Source organism: Lolium rigidum, chromosome 5, assembly GCF_022539505.1.
Source record: "Lolium rigidum isolate FL_2022 chromosome 5, APGP_CSIRO_Lrig_0.1, whole genome shotgun sequence".
Lineage (NCBI taxonomy): Eukaryota > Viridiplantae > Streptophyta > Magnoliopsida > Poales > Poaceae > Lolium > Lolium rigidum.
The window spans coordinates 259,670,301-259,692,395 of NC_061512.1; the positions used below are offsets into that span (position 1 = coordinate 259,670,301).

The 22,095-nt window shown below is 44.5% G+C and overlaps 2 protein-coding genes across 2 annotated transcripts; both read left to right on the forward strand.

Annotated features, from left to right (window-relative positions):
- Window positions 1-13,095: 13,095 nt before the first annotated feature.
- On the forward strand, window positions 13,096-20,764 carry LOC124652398 (disease resistance protein RGA5-like). Its single transcript, XM_047191411.1, has 10 exons — window positions 13,096-13,319; window positions 13,677-13,820; window positions 13,926-14,190; window positions 14,313-14,541; window positions 14,620-14,767; window positions 14,877-15,065; window positions 15,482-15,602; window positions 15,710-15,771; window positions 16,491-17,350; window positions 17,771-20,764. The coding sequence occupies exons 2-10, from the start codon at window positions 13,680-13,682 to the stop codon at window positions 20,355-20,357; spliced, it is 4,602 nt and encodes a 1,533-aa protein (XP_047047367.1). The 5' UTR covers window positions 13,096-13,319; window positions 13,677-13,679; the 3' UTR covers window positions 20,358-20,764.
- A 149-nt stretch (window positions 20,765-20,913) lies between these two features.
- Window positions 20,914-21,835, forward strand: LOC124652399 (auxin-responsive protein SAUR36-like). Its single transcript, XM_047191412.1, has one exon. The coding sequence runs from the start codon at window positions 21,295-21,297 to the stop codon at window positions 21,742-21,744; it is 450 nt and encodes a 149-aa protein (XP_047047368.1). The 5' UTR covers window positions 20,914-21,294; the 3' UTR covers window positions 21,745-21,835.
- Window positions 21,836-22,095: the final 260 nt, after the last annotated feature.

The following is a 22,095-nucleotide window of genomic DNA, read 5'->3' on the forward strand; positions in this document are numbered from 1 at the left end:
GAGGAGGATGATATACTACGATCAAGGAGAGTGAAAGCTCTAAGCTTGGGGATGCACCCGGAGGTTCACCCCTGCATATATCAAGAAGACTCAAGCGTCTAAGCTTGGGGATGCCCAAGGCATCCCCTTCTTCATCGACAACATTATCAGGTTCCTCCCCTGAAACTATATTTTTATTCCATCACATCTTATGTGCTTTTTCTTGGAGCGTCTCGTTTGTTTGCTTTTGTTTTTGTTTTTGTTTGAATAAATTGGATTACATCATGCTTGTGTGGGAGAGAGACACGCTCCGCTGGTTCATATGAACACATGTGTTCTTAGCTCATAATATTCATGGCGAAGTTTCCTCTTCGTTAAATTGTTATATGGTTGGAATTGGAAAATGATACATGTAGTAATTGCTATAAATGTCTTGGGTAATGTGATACTTGGCAATTGTTGTGCTCATGTTTAAGCTCTTGCATCATATACTTTGCACCTATTAGTGAAGAATACATAGAGCATGCTAAAATTTGGTTTGCATAATTGGTCTCTCTAAGGTCTAGATAATTTCTAGTAAGGTGTTTGAACAACGAGGAAGACAATGTATAGTTTTATAATGCTTGTAATATGTCTTTTATGTGAGTTTTGCTGTACTAGTTCATACTTTTGTTTGCTTCAAACAACCTTGCTAGCCTAAACCTTGTATCGAGAGGGAATACTTCTCATGCATCCAAATACTTGAGCCAACACTATGCCATTTGTGTCCACCATACCTACCTACTACATGGTATTTCTCCGCCATTCCAAAGTAAATTGCTTGAGTGCTACCTTTAAACAATTCAAAATTTATTACCTCTGATTTGTGTCAATGTTTTATAGCTCATGAGGAAGTATGTGGTGTTTATCTTTCAATCTTGTTGGGCAACTTTCACCAATGGACTAGTGGCTTCATCCGCTTATCCAATAATTTTGCAAAAAGAGCTGGCAATGGGATTCCTGAGTCCCAAACTAATTAACAAAAATAGACACTCCTCCATGGTATGTGATTGTTGGACGGCACCCGAGGATTCGGTTAGCCATGGCTTGTGTAAGCAAAGGTTGGGAGGAGTGTCATCATCATAATGAAACTAAAATAAAAAGGCACTCCTTCATGGTATGAGATTGTTGGCGGGCACCCGAGGATTCGGTTAGCCATGGTTTGTGAAAGAAAGGTTGGAAGGAGTGCCATCCAAAAATAAAATAAAATGGGAGCCGCTCTTTGAAGGTTTGTCCGGCAAGGGGTTAGAGTACCCGCTACCATTCGTTGACAACAACAAACACCTCTCAAAACTTTATTTTTATGCTCTCTTTATGTTTTCAAAATCAAAGCTCTAGCACAAATATAGCAATCGATGCTTTCCTCTTTGAAGGACCATTCTTTTACTTTTATTGTTGAGTCGGTTCACCTATTTCTCTCCATCTCAAGAAGCAAACACTTGTGTGAACTGTGCATTGATTCTTACATATTTGCATATTGCATTTGTTATATTGCTTTGCATTGACAATTATCCATGAGATATACATGTTACAAGTTGAAAGCAACCGCTGAAACTTAATCTTCTTTTGTGTTGCTTCAATACCTTTACTTTGAATTATTGCTTTATGAGTTAACTCTTATGCAAGACTTATTGATGCTTGTCTTGAAGTGCTATTCATGAAAAGTCTTTGCTTTATGATTCAGCTTGTTTACTCATGTCATTACCATTGTTTTGATCGCTGCATTCTCTACATATGCTGTACAAATAGTATGATCAAGGTTATGATGGCATGTCACTCCGGAAATTATCTTTGTTATCGTTTTACACTGCTCGGGACGAGCGTAACTAAGCTTAGGGATGCCGATACGTCTCCAACGTATCGATAATTTCTTGTGTTCCATGCCACATTATTGATGTTATCTACATGTTTTATGCACACTTTATATCATATTCGTGCATTTTCTGGAACTAACCTATTAACAAGATGCCGAAGTGCCGGTTCCTCGTTTTCTGCTGTTTTTGGTTTCGGAAATCCTAGTAACGAAATATTCTCGAATCGGACGAAATCAACGCCAAAGTTCCTATTTTCATCGGAAGCATCCAGTAACACCCGGGAAGGACCGGAGGGGGCCACGGGGCCACCAAACCCTAGGCCGGCGCGGCCAGAGGGGGGGCCGCGCCGCCCTATGGTGTGGCCCCCCTGTCAGCCCTCCTGCGCCGCCTCTTCGCCTATATAAAGCCCCTGGATCAGAAAACCCGATACCAATTGACGAAACCCACAGAAACCTTCCAGAGCCGCCGCCATCGCGAAGCCAAGATCTGGGGGACAGGATCTCGTTCCGGCACCCTGCCGGAGCGGGGAAGTGCCCCCGGAAGGCTTCTCCATCGACACCGCTGCCATCTCCACCGCCATCTTCATCACCGCTGCTGCTCCCATGAGGAGGAGTAGTTCTCCATCGAGGCTCGGGGCTGTACCGGTAGCTATGTGGTTCATCTCTCTCCTATGTAGTTCAATACAATAATCTCATGAGCTGCCTTACATGATTGAGATTCATATGATGATGCTTGTAATCTAGATGTCATTATGCTAGTCAAGTGAGTTTTACTTATGTGATCTCCCGGAGACTCCTCGTCCCACGTGTGTAAAGGTGACAGTGTGTGCACCGTGTGGGTCTCTTAGGCTAGATTTCACAGAATACTTATTCACTGTTGAATGGTATAGTGAGGTGCTTATTTATATCTCTTTAAGATTGCAGCATGTTGTATCACAATTTATCCATGTGCTACTCTAGTGATTTGTTATTAAAGTAGTTTATTCCTCCTGCATGTGTGCAAAGGTGACGGTGCGTGCACCGTGTTAGTACTTGGTTTATGCTATGATTATGATCTCTTGTAGATTATGGAGTTAACTATTGCTATGATAATATTGATGTGATCTATTCCTCCTACATATGCATGAAGGTGACGAGTGTGCATGCTATGCTAGTACTTGGTTTAGTAGCGTTGATCTATCTTACACTAAAGGTTACTTAAACATGAGCATTATTGTGGAGCTTGTTAACTCCGGCATTGAGGGTTCGTGTAATCCTACGCAATGTGTTCATCATCCAACAAAAGTGTAGAGTATGCATTTATCCGTTACTGTTATGTGATCGATGTTGAGAGTGTCCACTAGTGAAAGTCTATTCCCTAGGCCTTGTTCCTAAATACTGCTGAGTTACTACTCGCTTGTTTACTACTGCCGTGTTACTACTGCTACATTACTATCGCTTGTTTACTTGTTTCTATCGAGTTACTACTGCTTGCAATACCACCACCATCAACTACACGCCAAGCACTTTTCAAGCACCGTTGCTACTCTGCTCATACTTATTTATACCACCTGTATTTCACTATCTCTTCGCCGAACTAGTGCACCTATTAGGTGTGTTGGGGACACAAGAGACTTCTTGCTTTGTGGTTGCGGGGTTGCATGAGAGGGATATCTTTGACCTCTTCCTCCCTGAGTTCGATAAACCTTGGGTATCCACTTAAGGGAAACTTGCTGCTGTTCTACAAACCTCTGCTCTTGGAGGCCCAACACTGTCTACAAGAATAGAAGCTCCCGTAGACATCACCATCATAACTTCATCTTGCTCAGTCGTTGTTACAAAATTTATAGCCTGCTACTATGTTGTTCATGCCAATTTTGTACTCCCTGAACATGTTGGTTTGCATGGGACTCGACAGTAGTAAGTCTGTCTGTTTCATTCTAACATGCTCGTTATATTGGTCGTTGGTATGCGGCATGCACTCTTTGTTTGCTTATTGTGCGCATTACAATGATCTTGTTATAACGACGAAATGATGAGTTCCATATTCTTTGGCAAACAATATTGCAGTGTCTTTGCGTTTCCATTATTGCTGTCTTAACTTGTAATGTCTTTGTTTCAGATATAGGTGCTTGCATGGACAACTTAAAGATTGCCGGATCGCTTCATTGTATTGCTAGGTTTAATTACCATTCAATTTCTCTGGGTTATGTAATATTTTTTCAAAGCCTTGCAGCTGATGTAATATTTAGTTAGTTTTTATAGTTCTTTCGCGCATTTTTTCTTTGGTGCTTGTCGTAAGTGAGGCTATCCGACGTAAATCAATGCTTGCGTAAATATTATCGATATCTAAATCACGAATTCCCATCCCTTAAACGGCCCAATTAAGCGAAATCACATACGTGCCGGCCCGCAAAATACTAAAGCGCCTTTTACGCCGGCATATAAACAAGAACTAAACGGGCTGGCCCGCTTACTTATTGGGCCAGCCCACTTGATTAATCGTGGACCCCACACTTTTATTGGGTCGGCCCACTTGCTTTAAGGTGGACCCCACCCACTACTGGGCCGGCCCACCAACTAGTTGGGCCAGCCCAATTGCTTTTGTGGTGGTCCCCACGTACTAAACGGGCCGGCCCTTTAAGACGAATGTGGGACCCACCTGTGTTTTTGGCCCGGCCCACTAGCCTGTTGGGCCGGCCCACTTGCTCTAGGGTGGACCCCACATACTAAATGGGCCGGCCCTTTAGCAGGAAAGTGGGACCCACCTGTGTTTTTGGCCCGGCCCACAAGCGTGTTGGGCCGGCCCACTTGCTATACGGTGGACCCCACATACTAAATGGGCCGGCCGTTTAACCGGAAAGTGGGACCCACCAGCGTTTTGGCCCGGCCCACTATCTTGTTGGGCCGGCCCACTTGCTATATGGTGGACCCCACATACTAAATGGGCCGACCCTTTAGCAGGGAAGTGGGACCCACTAGACTTTTGGCCGGCCCACTATCTTGTTGGGCCGGCCCACTCGCTCTATGGTGGACCCCACATGCTAAATGGGCCGACCTGTAACAGGAAAGTGGGACCCACCTGTGTTTTTGGCCCGGCCCACTATCTTTTGGGCCGGCCCACTTGCTATATGGTGGACCCCACATACTAAATGGGCTGGCCTTTTAACAGGAAAGTGGGACCCACATGCTAATTGGGCCGGCCCACTAACTTCTTGGGCCGGCCCAGTTGCTTTAATGTGGACCCCACTTTGTAAATGGGCCGGCCCGGTACCAGGAAAGTGGGTCCCACATGTCTTGTGGGCCGGCCCTTTGCTCGTTGACCGGTCAATCGAGTGCATTCGGCCCGCCCACATGCTTAGTGGGCCGGCCCATTAAAGTTTTGACCGATCAACCTTAGAGGTTAGGCCCGGCCCACGTAACTAATGGACCAGCCCTGGCTATATAGTTGACCGGTCAAACTATGTCGGCCGGCCCGGCCCGCAAACTTATTGGGCCGGCCGCTAAGACGAGGCGAGCCTCGTGTGGGCCTACCATCTACCACGGGGTTTCGGCGGTTAACGCCGTTAACTTCCGATTAACGGCGTACGCCACGTGTCGGCTTGCATGACGTCGGCGGTCAACGGGCTCCCGAAACACTTGGGCAACGGTCCGATTTTCCGTGGCGGAAGGGCGCCCAAGCGCGACGGACCGAAAAAACGTCGTTGGACTTTGCCTGACGCAGTTTCCACAACAGAACCCATATCGTCGGGTTAGGCCCATGGGCGACGAAAAATACCCCTTAGCGGACGATTTTGAGACGTTGTCTATCAGAACTTTTCTTGTAGTGATTGTGCTGATGCCGTGCCTTCCGAGGCAGCTTCCTTTTCAGAAGATCCCGCAGATTTGCGAGAATCTACGGGTTCATTCACAAAAGAAGGAGCATCTTGGTTGTCGTCGGTGACAACGGCCCTTTCCTCGACTTCTCCACCTTCGGGAAGGGAGGAAGCGAGACAAGATTCGGATGGTTCTATACAAAAACAGGGGAAGATGTCAAAAAAGGAGACACAAAAGAAAGAGAGGCAATAACAAATCAATCGACAAGGTTTACCTTGGGAAGCGCATGACTAGCGCTGTACGGTTTTACACGACACGAAGAAGGGACGAGTCTTTTTGCTGAGAGAAGAGATTTTTCGGACAAGCTTTTCTAAATCCTTGACCTCCAAATCCACCGACAACCGATCCGCGTCTTCGTCGCCGACATACTTCCAGAGAGGGTTCTTGCGAGCCCGAAGAGGCTGCACTCGGTCCTAAGAAAATACGTCGTAATTTGGATACCCGACAACTCTTTGCCGCGAGTATTTTGCAACTCATGGATGCGAGTCATCGGGGCCTCTCGTCTAAGTTTTTCTTCCTCGGTAGCCTCCGCATCCCGGGAACGGCGGCGAAGAATTTTCTCGGCACCATCGAAAGGAGGGATGTTGTCTTCAGCACATCCATGGTTCTCCTCCGAATATACAACCACTTCTTGCGCCACCCTTGAACCGAGTCGGGGAGTTTGACGTCGAAGTAATCGACCGTGGGGCGAACAGAAATAACAACGCCGCCTATATTATAGGCGACATTGGGAGAGCCATTGCGGCGACAAAAGAAAATGCGCTTCCATAGCGCCCAGTTAGGCTGGACGCCAAGGAAGGCCTCACGGAGGGTGATAAAAATGGAGATATGGAGGATAGAGTTGGGCGTGAGATGGTGCAGTTGAAGACCATAAACAAAAAGCAGTCCACGGAGGAAAGGATGAATAGGGGCGGAAAGACCGCGAATGAGATGGTCGACGAAGCTTACCCGATACCCCATTGGAGGAGTTGGGTAGCTTTCTTCACTAGGGAAGCACAGGGCCTTGGGTTTCTTGCTAATCCCCAGCTTCTTCAAGAGATTGATGTCTTGGATGGAAATTTTGGACCTTTCCCACTCCACGCTTCCCAGATCCGCGACGGCCATTGATGATTCAGGCGTGTTGTGCCTGGTCAACCGACGCGGTGGCATCAACAATGGCGCATGAATGCAGCTTGGAGAAGATAATCTTAGGGAATTGAGGGGCGCAGGAGGAGGTTTTGCAGAGGAGAGCAGGAGAACGGCGCGAGCGGAAGTGCTCGAGGAAGAAGAAGGAGATCTTATATAGAGGTGCGGTGAAGCGGCGGACCGTAGGATGGAAAAAGTGTGCGGCAGATGATAGCCACGTAGAAACAAGGGTAACAAAGTATTTTAACACTGGAGAAGTTACGGTACGTGCGCCAGGAAAAGCGGAGAACATGTGTCCTCCACTTACACGACGTGTCCAGATCATGGATAATTTGGGCCCGCAGGGCAGCGGGAGAAAACTTCTCGCGATTTCTGGACTTACAATCGTGGTTAACGTCAGCAATGATGTCACCTTAGCAGCAAGAAAAATTCGACTCAACAGTTGCATCAAACGGCGACATGCAAGAATATTGAAGAGCCTTTGATCAAATACAAGTTTTTGGTCAAATGCTCGGGGATTACTTTGAAAAAATGAAAAGATCAGGAAAAACAAGATAGAAATGGCGTGAGCCTATGATCAAATACAAATATTTGTTCATAGCCTCGGGGGCTACTCCCATCGGGAGCGCTGTTCGCGCACCCGAGAAATTATAAAACTTCGGGAGAGAAAGAAAATATAGCGGCATAAAGCGTGGAGCCTACAACCAAGCACAAGTCCTTGGCTGTAGCCTCGGGGGCTACTCCCATCGGGAACGCTGTACGCGTGCCCGATGAAATTATAAAAAAGAAAGACAGAATGAAAAGAAGAAAGGTAGAAGAGCAAAAGAGTATATTTTAAGTTATAAATAACTCTGCATAATACTCCCATCGGGAAAACAATATAAGTCATCTTTGACTCGATAAAATGTGCCATTCCATCAGCCGAATAAGCACTCGACAATATATTCTCAGAATGCTGAAGTTGCGATCAATTTCTGAATGCCGCAAAACTTTGCGAAGGTAAGACCCCGGATCCATTACGTGAGGCGTGGCGCCGTCTCGACGTCGGTTTGCTACTTTTATCCGTATCAACGGATACGAAGAAAAATCCTAACGGACGCGTTAGGTACCCGATAAATATGATCGGGACTCGATAGAATGGTAAGACCTTAAGCGGCACCTGTCGAAGTTTACACCGAGTATCCCGAAATCATGTCCAGGGACGTGATTTTGAAGTAGGTTTTTGCGGATTGCCACTAGAGCAGTTAACTAGTACCTGATCCGTCAGATGAACTAGCCCCAACTACCATTATCCCTGTACAATATAGAAATTTATGTGAAGAAATATAGAAAAATTTAAGTTGTCGAGTAAAAATAAACAGTGGAGATTTTCCCTGACTCTACGATTCAAGCAAAATCTCAGGGGCTACTGACATAGGCATCCCCAATGGGCCTGCCGAAGATAGTACCCGGGGTTTACTGAAATCCCACTACTCGAAGAATAAGAAGATTCGGAAGCCCAAGATATTGTTAAGGAAAGCTAGAGTTGTAATAGGAAGTAATATTTATAATCTTGCGGGAGGAGTTAGAAACCTTCCCGGACTCTGTAAATTGTGCAATACGAATCCCTCGGCGCCACCTCCTATATAAGGGGGGGGTCGAGGGACAAAGAAAGCATCGAATCATTGTCTCTCAAACCCTAGTTTTTACATCGTCGAGTACTTTTCGGCTGAAACCTTCGAGATCTACTTGCCCTCTACATCTAACAAAACCCTAGCGTAGGCATTGACAAGTTAATCCCTTGTCAGTATGTTTAATAAAATGGTTATGTTTTTGAATACCGTATCAAAAAAAATTAGAGCCTCGTTTGGGGGAGGCGGCTTTGCAGCGACGACCCCAAACGCGACATGAAGAAAAAGCGTCCCCCAAACGATCGATCCGGTGCTGTTTGGGGATGATTTGGGGGGACGTAACTGGAGATGCTCTTAGACAACCCCAATCGTTTTGGGGCAACTTATGGGCGTGCCAGCGCGAAATGCAAAATAGGAACTTGCCAGCGCCCAGCCGTGCACCCCATAGACATCCCCAATACAATTTCATATATAATTTAATTAAAACAATAAATAAACTATGATAATTTATTATAACTTAAATAAATGATGGGCATAATTCAACAAGTTCAACATATCACATAAATAATTTAGGTTCATCAAATCACACAAATTTAAAAGTTTAAATCACAATGGCAAGCAAATAAACAAACTAGACGACGCCTTTGAGAATCCACAAATGCTTCACCAGATCATATTGCAGTTGGTGATGAGTGTCCTCCTCGGTGGTCACATGGCCAAGAGGGACATGAGGATCGCTAGATGTTCGTCGTCTCTAGCGTCGTCCCTGGTAGCAGCCACAACAGTGAGCTCCTCGTCCATGAGCGCGGACATGACGTCCTCGTCATCCGAGTCCATCCGAGTCCATCGCCTTGGCAAATAGCCGAACACCTCGCGTGCAACGTGGGAGTGTGGTGGAGATATTGAGGTAGCAGTGGTGGTGGGAGCGGGTGAACGACGACTGTGGGAAGTGGCGGCGAGGTGGCGAGGGTTGCGGCGGATTGTATGCGACGGTGGAGTGGGTTCCTATTGGCGGCAATGGACCATCGTGGCGAGGGTTGGTTGCGGCAGAGGCATCGGGGATGAGAGGTGGTCGCGAGACGAAGCAGCAAAATATTTGTATTTTTTTGGCTCTAGTCGCCGATAGGGCTGGCCTGCGGAATTTTCTCGCCATGCGGCGTCCCTAGCCCCGTGTAGAATGGTTCATCCTAGGGGCGCCGGGTGGAGAGTTGCGCCGCGCCGGTGGAAAAACAAATTTAGAGGTTGTGGCTGAATGTCTGTTTTTTAGTCTCACATAGTGCCTAGGAACACGTGCTAGAGCTGACTATTGCATAAGAGCCAACTTCCCTTCTCTTTTTTCCAACTAAGCAAACTTATATTATTTTATCTCTTATAGCCAGCTGACTACTTGCTCTAAGCAGCAAACTGCTGATTTAAAGGTTTCAAATGGGTTGGCTAGGAGGTGTTTTAATTGCGTGCCTCACAACATGAGGTGATCCAACCATTGGATCACCCAAATTTAGCTCACAAAACCTTTTGCGAGGACATGCATTCTACTAATCACACGAGGATTCGAGAGCCTTCACGGGACAGGTGGTCTAGCGGAAGAATCAGTCATAAATAGGAGAAGTGTTTTAGCTTTAGAGCATCACTAATCCTTTTATTTAACTTTTTAAAAATCAGATTTATAATTTTTAAAAATCTAAATACAAATTTGGATATAGTCACTAATGTAACCTATGAGCATGCAAAATCTCAATGCCATATTCTTCGTGTCGTTGGCAACACAAAAGAACAAAAACCGATTTAATTTAGAGTTTTGCAGCATATACACATTTTTGTTATTTTTTATAGCTCAGAATGCAGAGTAGGAGCATTTGAAACTGATATTTTGCACCTTAGTGGATAGATCATTATGGATACAAATTTATTTTTATTTATAAAGCTTTTAATTTTGATTTTGATTTCTTTAAACAACAAGATCATTAGAGGCTGAGAGCCAAAATCTATGCTCCAATAAGAGCATCTTTAGCAAACTTCTTATAAAGAGGCTTTTAAAAACATTGGTAAGGGCTCGGAAAATGGATTTTAAGAGCCCGCGTGGCCAGCAACCGAACTATCTAGCTGTGGACAAATCAAACACAAGCACGTCGAGCTAGCTCTTGTCAAGCCAAAATGATCGACACCACACCTAAGGTTGAAAGATCAAGCATCCGTGGAGGCATCTCCACCGTCACTCATTAGATCATCATGAACACCACCACCATCACCTCCACCGCCACCACCACTAGCTGGAGAAGCAGGTGAAGTAGACGCTTCCCTTCTTTGTTGCAACATCTCCATCCTAGTTAAATCCCACCATTCTTTTGTAGGCGTCCATGATAGTTGGATCCATCACGAGTGTTTTGTTCTCCTCGGCAATGAGCTTCGCCATGGCCCTCTTCTCATCGCCACTTTCTTTTCTTGCCTCCACAACGGCCTTGCGCATCTCATCTTCATGTAGTGTTTTCCACCTTGCTTGCTTCTCTTGCTTCTACATCTTGGCCAAATACAAATTTGCTTCCAGTATTTTATTCACCAACACCTCCTTGGATTTCACTATGACATCAATTTTGCCCCTTAAACTTGATGCATCGATAAGCTTCTTGAGCTTCTCTTTTTCCTTCTTGTTTCCATCGGGCTTGTCTTTGTTTCTTCCTCCAAGTGGCACACAATCATATTCATCATCCAATTGGAAAAATGCACCCCCTCTTTGGTGATGCTTATTGCTACCTCAATTTCCACTTCTCGCTATGCAATTTCTAACAATGTTGGAGGTTGAACGTTTTTTTTTTCTGTGGAGGAGAGCATTTGATTGTACCTTTCCAATGCAAGATTGTCCTACAAGTGGACAATTATTTGTGAGCAAAACATATGAAGCAAGTGATTCAACTGAATCAATGAAACAATGCACAAATACCACATATATATTCATCAACTGTACAACCACTTGGAGGTGCATTACTTAATTTCTCCAAACATACAGTCCAACAGATACAAGCCGTTTTGATCACGTTCCAACGACCTTGGAATGATCTATAGTTGTGTGGTGGTGCGGGAGCAAGACGAGGCAAGAATTGAAAAATTTTGTCATAAATGCTATGGGTGTTGCGACAACGGTGTTGTTTTGAGCGTAGTTTGTTGGTATTCGGTGGTGCTACGAGAGGCTGGCAGGGGTGCTGCCGGAGGTCTTCGGTGGTGCTACGAGCAGCCGGCAGCGATGCTATGACTGACCAACGAGGATCCTACCGGAGGTTGTCGGGGGAGGGTGGGGGTGCTACCATAGGTTATCGGTGGTGCTATGAGCGGCCTGCGATGGTGCTAAGATAGCGAGGGTGCTAAAAGAAGCCGGCGGTGACGATGCTCAGTGGCGTTGCCGCAAACCATCAGCGGATGTGATGGAAAACGAAGGTGATGGAAGAAGAAAGTGATGGCCATGTCACCCGGATTGGAATGCTGCCGGCGGTGCATTGGCGAGGAGTAGCTCACGACGCTACACCAGTATAATATTTTGCTATCACATTGTATTGCTTACCATAAGTTGTTGGTGCACATAGGTAAACCCTAGTTATATAGATTTTATGCTTAGCAAATTAAATGCTAATTTTATTTCGCATTTGTACAGCCATATTTATAAAAAAATTAAACCGCCTATTCACCCTGTAGGCGGTATCCATGTCCTTTCACAAGTGACGGTCATGTCAACCGGCAGTGCATTGGCGAGGAGTAGTTCACACTGCTACAATAGTATAATCTTTTGCAACAAATGATTCGTAATTCTTAGTCAGATGCTGGAAGGAAATTAACCTCCGGAGGATTGTCAGCGCTATTCTTCTAAGCGGAGTTACGTTTCCATATTCCAAATTCAAAGATTTTAATAAACTACCTACACCAGTTCGTTTTGACCCAGATTTTAAACTATGTTCAATGGTTTGTGTAGTAGCCATAACTTCTATTACATTATTGGTGTTGCCTCAAAGTAGTTCTTGTAAATTATTTTGTTTTCTTGTGGTTTTGTTCTCTGTATTATTTTTGGAAACAAAGTACTCATTTCGATCCAAATAAATTGATTCTACTTTATCTACATACGCATATGCATGTAGTCTAGAAACTTAATTAGATAAATAGAAATTTAGTTAAATCAATTAACATGGATGAGAGGGAGTACTACTATGTATTGTTGATGGGCTAAACTTGATAGTTGAAGCGCTGCAGCAACAAGGTGTCTTTCGCAGTTGAAAAATAATAACCACAGCGCCACTTGCGTCTTTCACTTTAGGAAAGAATAGAGTTATTGACAGCCTACTTGAATTGATTGATATCATGGGTCTATTATCCCCGACTCTGAAAAGCGTTCATGAATAACTAGAGGAATATTTCTCATGTTTCCGATTTTACCCTCACTGCTCCAGTCAGCGTGACGCTTCTTTCTCCTCTTACATCAGATCCAAAACAAAACGAAGCTCCATTCCCCATTCTCGCTGCAATCGCTGGCGCCTCGCCGCCGCCGCCGCCGCGCCTTCCTTTCTCCCGTATTTTGGGGTCCAGACGTTCTCTGGCAGCAGGAGGCCACCGCGCGGGAGCTCGAGAACCACGGCGGCGAGGCGAGGCTTCTCGAGCTCAAGGTATTCTCGCAGTCGGAGGAGAACGGTAGGCTCAAGGCCCAGGCATCGGAGCCGCGCCAAGGAGAAGCTGCGGGTGCAGTGCAAACCTGAGGGAGGCGGCAGCGCTCCGGGAGAGGGTGAACGAGGTGGCGGCAGAGGCGGCATCGCTGCAAAAGTCAACCGCCGGGCGTGAGGAGAATTAAATAGGCCTCTACTGCACTGTCCCGCATTCCATTCCTCTCCGTTTGTCCAACTCTTCTTCCACCTTCATCCAGGGTAGGCAAACACCATCCCTGTATGCATCCACGAGAAAGCTGCTCCTCCCGTTTCCTTTCTTCTTGCTCCATTCTTTTTCATGTCATGGAGCTTACCTCTCTCAATATACCATGCTATATGGACATGTCAATTCTTCAACATGTCCTTAATTATTATTTTTTGACCAAGTTGTCCCTAATTATTAGCTGCTGCTAGATTTGCCTTAATTAATTGCTGCTGAATTATTTCCTTTTTAAGCTATATGGAAATGCCAATTATTTGTTACCCATATCTTCCAACAATACATGCATTTATCTGTTCTTTGCAAACGTTATGCTTATCCATACACAGCCACTTACTGTGTGTTATTACTACTAGGAGATGGAGAATACAACGTTGAACAGGTTACACCACACAAGTGGGGCGACATCCCAGTTTGAGTTCGCGTTGTTAGAACAGATTACTGACAATTTTTCCAAGGACCGTATAATTGGTCGCGGTGCCTATGGAGTGGTTTACAAGGTATCATTGTTATTTGCATCTGTTACTTGAACTTTTACTTTTCAAACAAGACGGCTGCTAATTACAAAAGCCCATGCACAGTATTAACGGAAAGATCTTTAACAGGGAGTCATGGACAATGGGGAAACGATTGCCGTGAAGAGGCTCAGCTACATGCCTCCAGATCATGTCAGTGAGAAACAATTCCATAATGAGTGTACTAACCTTATGAGGGTCCAACATCAAAATATTGTTCGGTTAGTTGGCTACTGCAGTGAAACACATCACACATCTATTGAACATAATGGAGAACTTGTTTTTTGCAAAGAGAATAAAAGAGCTCTCTGCTTCGAGTACTTGCAAGGCGGAAGCCTGGACAAACACGTCTCTGGTGAGATCATGCACTGCATATATCATTATGCGTGAAGAAAAAAATATCACTAAACTTATTATCTATTTTAATCGATCCATCAATTGTCGTCTTTGTAATACCCATCATGTGTACTTCTGCAGACGAGCCATGCAGTCTTGATTGGGACACGTGTTATAAAATAATTAAGGGAGTCTGCGAGGGCTTAAACCACCTCCACAATGGATACAAAGATCCTATTTTCCATTTGGACTTAAAACCTGGAAACATATTGTTGGACAACAACATGATTCCGAAAATTGGAGATTATGGTTTATCAAGTCTTTTTTCTACAACCAAAACATGTACCACAACAACACCTTTGGGAACAATGTGAGTTCATACCTGATGTGAAGTAATCAACTTCTTATATTATTTTGTTACAAAGTAATAATATTTGATACCATGCAGGGGATACACACCACCTGAATTCGCCAGCAAACAAGAAATCTCATCTAAGTATGATGTATTCAGTTTGGGTGTTGTAATAATACATATGATAGCAGGACGCAAGCACTACTATGACCATGTGGATACTCCTTCCAAAATCATTGAGCTTGTAAGTGATAAGTTTCTAAATCATGAACTTGTCTTTCATGAAGTTATGTTGTGTTTTACCCATGCTCTGTATGTAGGTAACATGTCAACATTTTGCTTCCATCTTGTAGGTATGTGAAAACTGGGAAAAAAGGCTACACGCAATGATGTGGTCACATGCATCACAAGAAATTAAGACATGCATTGAAATAGCGTTAAGATGTGTGAAGTCTGACCGACAAGAAAGGCCTACTATAAGCAATATTGTTGATGATCTTAATAGGATTGATATTGCAAAAAATTTACCGCTTACATGGAAGGTAGATCAGTGATATGTATTCACTCTATTTAGTGCTTATGTGACAGAAATGCAGCTATATTCTGGATACTTAGAATTGTGGCTGCTTTTGGTTTGTTTCAACTTCCTAAACATATCTAAGCTGCATGGTTTAGAAGAACCATGATGTTGGACACTTCACCTATGCTAAAGAACAAGTATCTGGTTACTCGTTTAATATATAAAACCTTCAGTGATGTGAAAATTGAGGTCCACTGTTTCCACCGTAATTAATTCTGGGTTAGCTCAAGAGCTGATATGTGCTTCGTTGCAGTTCTGTAATCTATTCCTATTCAGTTTCACAGTAGACGTTTTTTTCTCTCTTTCATTAGCATATTTTGCATCTTTTCTACCAGATGCATTACAAAATTCGTTTGTTTGCTATTATATTTTATTCAGGGAGATATTGCGCCCAAACCTAAGATGGTTGGTGTATCTCAAAGAATACCGGTGGTGATACCTGCAACTGATATACTTACTTCAGCGCAAAGGGAATCAAGAAATGTACCACCCACAAAGGGTATTCTTCACTTTATTGCTCTTATTTTAGCATTTTCCTCTGTAGTCGCTATGACATTTCACATAGCGGTGTCACTAAGTTTGCTTTGCGATCCACATGTTCTGCAGGTATAACAAACATTGTCAACCGTGAATGGAAAGGAGGAAATCAAGTTGATGGTTTAATGAAAGTGAGTCATCTGTGCTTTTGACTTGCCAATGCAAATAGTTGAACTGGGTTACTGGAAACTATTTGTTTTTTTAGGAACTTCACCACTGAGAACATATACATAGAGCTTCCCTAGGAGGGGAGATTTGCATCATTATGAGAGATCTCTCACTGAGTTGACTTTTGCGGAGGGATATTTTGGAAAGTTATGTTTCTTATATAACATGCCCCTCTTGATTCTGAGTATAAGCATCGTACTCATGATTATAGAAACAAATTTCAAAATTAGCAATGTTGCTAAGCCTATATGTTTTAAGTGTGTTTGCATTGAAAGCTCTGCATATTGCTTGAGTTATTATGATGTTGTTGGTAGTGCTCTGACAGGTGGACGAGTGGATGGTCTCAGAAAAAATGTAGAACTCCTGTTGGGAAGCTACATGCTTCCGTGCAAACTTTTGTGAAGAAACAGTAGAGCTGTAAACCAGTGAAAATCTTTATCATTGCTCATTGAACTGTGCCAACTAGTAAACCCTACTATATACTGTAAATGCCAAAAAATATTTCTGTATGTTTGCCACTAAAATATTTCGTAATTGGTGCGGTAGAAATTCTTTCGTGCACTAACTCCCGATCAATAATTGGTTATTGAGATCAGTTTTTTGCTGTTATTTGGCGTATCTCTTAATTGGTGTATCGATCCATGATGTATAATGGAGTCTCCTGTCTGTGCTTTGATTTCAGGGAGATCTAATGGAGGCCCCGGTTTGCGCTTTGGTGGATGCCATGTTCAGACTTCCCAGAAAGCTCAATGCGCTACTTGTCTGTCACGGCCACATGCTGCCCCGGGGTGCAGCAGACGAGATATCTCTCATCAAGCAAGATCTTGAGAAGATGGTAGCCATTCTCCAAGAGCACGGTGAATCGAGAGTGCAGGATCATGCCATGATGGTCAAGTGCCTGACCAAGGAGGCACGCGAGCTGACCTATGACATGGAGGACAGCGTCGACCAGTACGAGCATGCCGCCGGCACCAGGAGATGGATATTATCTCCCTGCCGTAAGAACTACAAGATCACTCGCCGTAGGGAGAAGACCATCAGGCTCCCAGAGAAGCTCAAGTGGCGCCTATGGATGGCCAGCAAGATCAGGGAGTTCAGCATGCGCTCGCAGGAGGCGCTTCAGCGGTACAGCTTGTTTAACCACCCTGGTGGCAATGGCATCAGCAGCAGCACTGCTTCGACTTCTACTAGATGTGACCCGTCTTTTGGCTCTTGGCTTCCCACACCGTATGGTGAGCCTGTTGGCATCATTGCCCCTCTGAAGAAGCTTGAAGAGTGGCTAGATAAGAATGGGGAGCAGAAGTTCAAGGTGGTTTCTGTTGTTGGATCTGGAGGGGTTGGTAAGACCACGCTTGCTAATGAGCTGTACCGTAGAATCAGTGGGCAATTTGAGTGCCGGGCATTTGTACGTACATCCCGAAAGCCTGATGTCAGAAGGCTTCTCATCAGCATGCTATCACAAGTTCGGCCACACCAGAGCCCCCACAGTTGGAAGATGCATAATCTGATTGCTGACATCAGGACGCATCTCCAAGATAAGAGGTATACATTTTTATCTCTTGATTCATAAATCTTGCATAGCTTGTTAATACTTTAATATATAAAAATTTCAGTGGTGTTTTCCCCATGTTTCTACTTCAAGAATAGTAATCTCTAGAGCAGGGTCTGCTGTGTATTTTTTTCATTATACAAACATGTTACCGCGCCATCTTAGTGCATGAGAACGGTCTGTGGTTGATGTTAATATTAGTTGCATGATTTCAGGGTTGGTGAAGAGTTTAAGCAGTTTTTCTTTTAAAGTGAGAAGTTACTTCTGAATCTTTATATCTTGTAGCAAGAACAATATTTATGTATGTAGTTATGCTGAACCACTTTCCTCTTATATTCCATTAAGGATTGAACGAAATATTTCTGACTTGATATTTGCTTTTAGGCTAACAACTGTGCTAAAACATTCCTCAGGTACTTGATCGTAATTGATGATATATGGGATATGCAAACATGGGATATCATCAACCGTGCTCTGCCGGATGGTAATCTTTGCAGTGGGGTACTAATAACAACAGAAGTCGAGGATGTAGCTCTGAGATGTTGTGGTTATGACTCCAAGTATGTTTTTACAATGAAACCACTGGGTCACGATGATTCAAGCAAATTATTTTTCAACACAGCTTTTGGTCCAAAATATGAATGTCCATCCGAACTCAGTGAAGTTGCTAACAATATTATAAGGAAATGTGCTGGTTTGCCACTAGCAACAGTTATTGTTGCCAATATTTTAGTAAGCCAGATGGGCAAACAAGAGCAATGGGATTATGTAAACAAATCCTTAGGTTATGGTTTGAGGACAAATCCTAATCCTGAAGGGATGAAACAAGTACTGAACCTTAGTTACAATAGTCTTCCTGAGTATTTGAAGCCATGTGTGATGTATCTCAGTGTATATGAAGAGGACTACATTGTTCAGAAGGATGACATGGTCAAGCAATGGATAGCTGAAGGTTTTATCCGTTCAATAGAAGAGAAAAACAAGGAGGAAATATCAAGGAGCTATTTTGATGAGCTTATCAGTAGTAGAATGATCCAACCTGTACATGTAAATGACAATGATGATGTTTTGTCCTGCAGTGTGCATTACATGGTACTTGATTTTGTCACGCACAAGTCCATAGAAGAGAATTTTGTCACTGCATTAGATCATTGTCAGACAACTGCAATACTAGCTGACAAGGTTCGTCGACTGTCTCTTCACTTTGGTAATGAAGAAGCAACATCACCAACAAATATGGGTCTATCACAGGTTCGAACTCTTGCATTTTTTGGGGTCTTCAAGTGTTTGCCTTCCATTATGGATTTTGGGCTACTTCAAGTTCTAATCCTACATGTTTGGGTTGATGATGAGAGCATCAGTTTTGATCTCACTAGAATATCTGAGCTTTTTCGGCTGAGATATTTTCATGTCACATGTAATGCCACCTTAGAAGTACCACAAACCCGGATGCGAGGTCTGAAATATTTGGAGACATTGAAAATAGATGCAAGAGTAAGCGAGGTTCCTTCGGACATTGTTTATTTGCCGAGCTTGTTGCACCTAAGTCTTCCTGCTGAGACAAATCTGCCCAAGGGTATTGCCCGCATGACATCGCTTTGCACACTTGGATATTTTGATCTAAGTGTTAACTCAACAGAGAATGTGCAGAGCATCAGCAAGCTGACTAATATGCAGGATCTTCGGCTAACCTGTTCCACAGTGCCTTCCTCTCATCTAAAGAGCAAAATGGATATTATGTGCTCCGTTATCGCAAAACTCTGTGACCTCAGATCTCTAATTCTGGAGCCTTCAAGTGTTCTGGCCTTTGGATCTTCAAACATGAGCATTTCCTGTGAAGGGTTCAGCAGCATGACCTCTCCTCCAGCATTTCTTCGGAGATTTGAGTGGTTGCCGCAAATATGCACATTCTCTAGCCTCCCCAAGTGGATTGGACATCTGGGCAAGATCTGCATTTTGAAGATTGGGGTTACAGAACTTGTGAGGAATGATGTTGATCTTCTCAGAGGATTGCCTGCACTTGCTGTTCTGTCGTTGTATGTCCGAACAAATCCTACAGAAAGAATTGTCTTCAGTAAGACAGGATTCTCGATTCTCAAGTACTTTAACTTCCAGTGCAGTATACCTTGGCTGGAATTTCAGGTAGGTGCGATGCCTAATCTCCGGACCCTCAAGCTAGGTTTCGATGCCCATGGAGAGAATCAACATGGAACCATGCCTGTTGGCATTGAGCACTTGTCAGGCCTTAAGGAAATCTCTGCGAAAATTGGGGGTGCTGGTGCTGATGACCCTGATAGAACGGCTGCAGAATCAGCATTGAGTTGTGCCATTAAAATTCATCCGGCACGTCCCACCTTCAACATACAGTGTGTTGATCGGATCTTCACCGGCCAGGATGATAATAATGGCGGGGTTCAAGAGGAAGAAAACATGACTCTGGAAAAACAATATGAGATCATGGAGGAAGACTCAATTGAACAGCATGAAATCCTTCACAGCGACTCTGGGGCGCTGGCTGGTGGCAGCCAATTAGTGAGGCAGTACCGCGGGGTGCGGAAGCGGCCGTGGGGCAGGTTTGCGGCCGAGATCCGGGATCCCGCGAGGAAGCAGCGTGTCTGGCTCGGCACCTTTGACACCGCTGTTGAAGCCGCGCGGGCCTACGACGTCGCCGCATTACACTACCGTGGCCGCTCCGCCAAGGTCAATTTCCCCGAGGTCGGCGTACGCGTGGACGCGCTTCACTCCGGCGGCCGCCGCCCTCCGGTCGCCCCATGCCCACCGTCGACAGTGATGTCCGAGAGTCAGGTTACTTATAGGGAGATCAGAGGAAGTGTGCCCGGAGTCCGCGAGGCGGGAAGGAGAAGTCAAAGTACGACTGGATCTGGCTCTGGCCTCACGTCACCTGCGATGTCAGAGAGTATGGTTACATACAGTATGGTCAGCGGAAGTACGGCTGGCTCGACGACGGATGACCTCTTGGACTTGAACCTCACCCTTTGATGACTATGCCGATAAAATCTATCTTAACCGTGTTCAGTGCACAAAGTTCTTGATATTGGATCCCATGTACTCCGTACCAGTGTACCACCTAGTTCACCTAAAAAACCGAACTATGGCCATGCATTATATTTCGATTCTTTACTGCAACTACTATCTGAAGGAAAATTTAGTCGCCTGATTTTATCTGAAGCTGTCTGAGATCCCGGACGTGGATGTGTGCCTGCCGTCGCAGATCAGCTTGAGAATTTTGAAATGAGAAAAGGGGCATTCCTAAGCCTGCGACGTCTGTGCTTTGTAGTGCGAAGTTTTGCTTCACCTCTGCCAGTAATCAAACAAGGGGCTCTTCCAAACCTCGTCTCACTCCCAACTTCTCTGCCCGCTCTAGTTGGTCTTTCTAGCATCCAAATTAGACACCTAAGGGTGTCAAGTGGGATCCCACTTTTGTCCCACTTGTAGTATAATTTGACTTTTCTAGTACAAATTTTGACATCAAAATTTGAACTACATAGTACAAAATGACATCCCACTGGGATCCCACCTTGACACCCTATAGACACCTGAGACATATTTAGGAGGTCACAATCGACCGTGCAGTGGCTGACCAAACAAGAACAGATTGGAAACAAGCAACAAAGAACCACCAGAATAGGCCAAGACTCCTGTTGTTCAAAAATGGTGATCCTATGGAAAGCGAGGGACCCCGGCATGAAGAAGCTTCTGCCGTGAGAGAAAAACGAAGGCAACTTTTACGGTACCCTGGTACTCTCACACTGCGCGGTGGAGTACCAGACGGATCTGACCGTCTGTGCTTCTGGACTAGTTTAAATTTTAATTTTCTTCAAGTATTAAAAGAACAAAGTGCATTAATTTGCACTTTAACCCTACGTACAATTTGGATTCAGTACTTCTCCTTTGGGCCAACAAAGGAGTGCAAACCATGGTTAGTGCCAAGAGGCTTGCCCAACTGGCAAAAAAGTGGCAGCAGATGGCGGCCATGGGGAGGAAGAGGATCACACAGACTACAACGGCGAAAAGAGCCGCCAAGGAGAGCTGTGCGACAACCTCAGTAGCGGTGAAGGGACACTGTGTGGTGCACACCTCTGAAGGGGAAAGGTTCGAGGTACCAGTGTCATACCTAGGCACCGCGGTCTTCGGCGAGCTCCTGAAGATGTCTCAGGAGGAGTTCGGGTTCGGAGGCGGCGACGAAGGCCGCATCATTCTGCCCTGTGACGCCACGGTCATGGAATACTCGATGTGCTTGCTCAGGAGAGACGCCTCCACGGAAGTAGTGAAGGCATTCCTGAGCTCCATTGCAAGGCCATGCAGCTTTGATGGCAGTGTGGTGGCACCATGCATAGGGCTTAACCTGCTTGTGGCGGTTTGTTAACTTCTGAATAATGGCAGCTAGATAGGATCCTTGTTCTGGGCACCATTTTTGTTCGATGCAAGATGTAAATATGAAGTTAGTAGATCAGAAATGGAACAACAATCTTTTGATGAAATTTGTAATCTTTCTGGTCAGGCAAAGTGTGCAGTTCAACTTTGCATTTCATAGCAGGTACTTAGTGAAAAAGCTTCAGTAATGCAGCTATATTCGTGTGTTAACAAATTGAGTCCTTGGGTACAGTTTGAAACTAAAAAAAATATGTTCTGTTATTTAAGAAAAACTATACAACTATGAGTCCTGCACATATTTTACGGATGGTCCTCTATATTGGCCACTACTTGAAACAGGTCA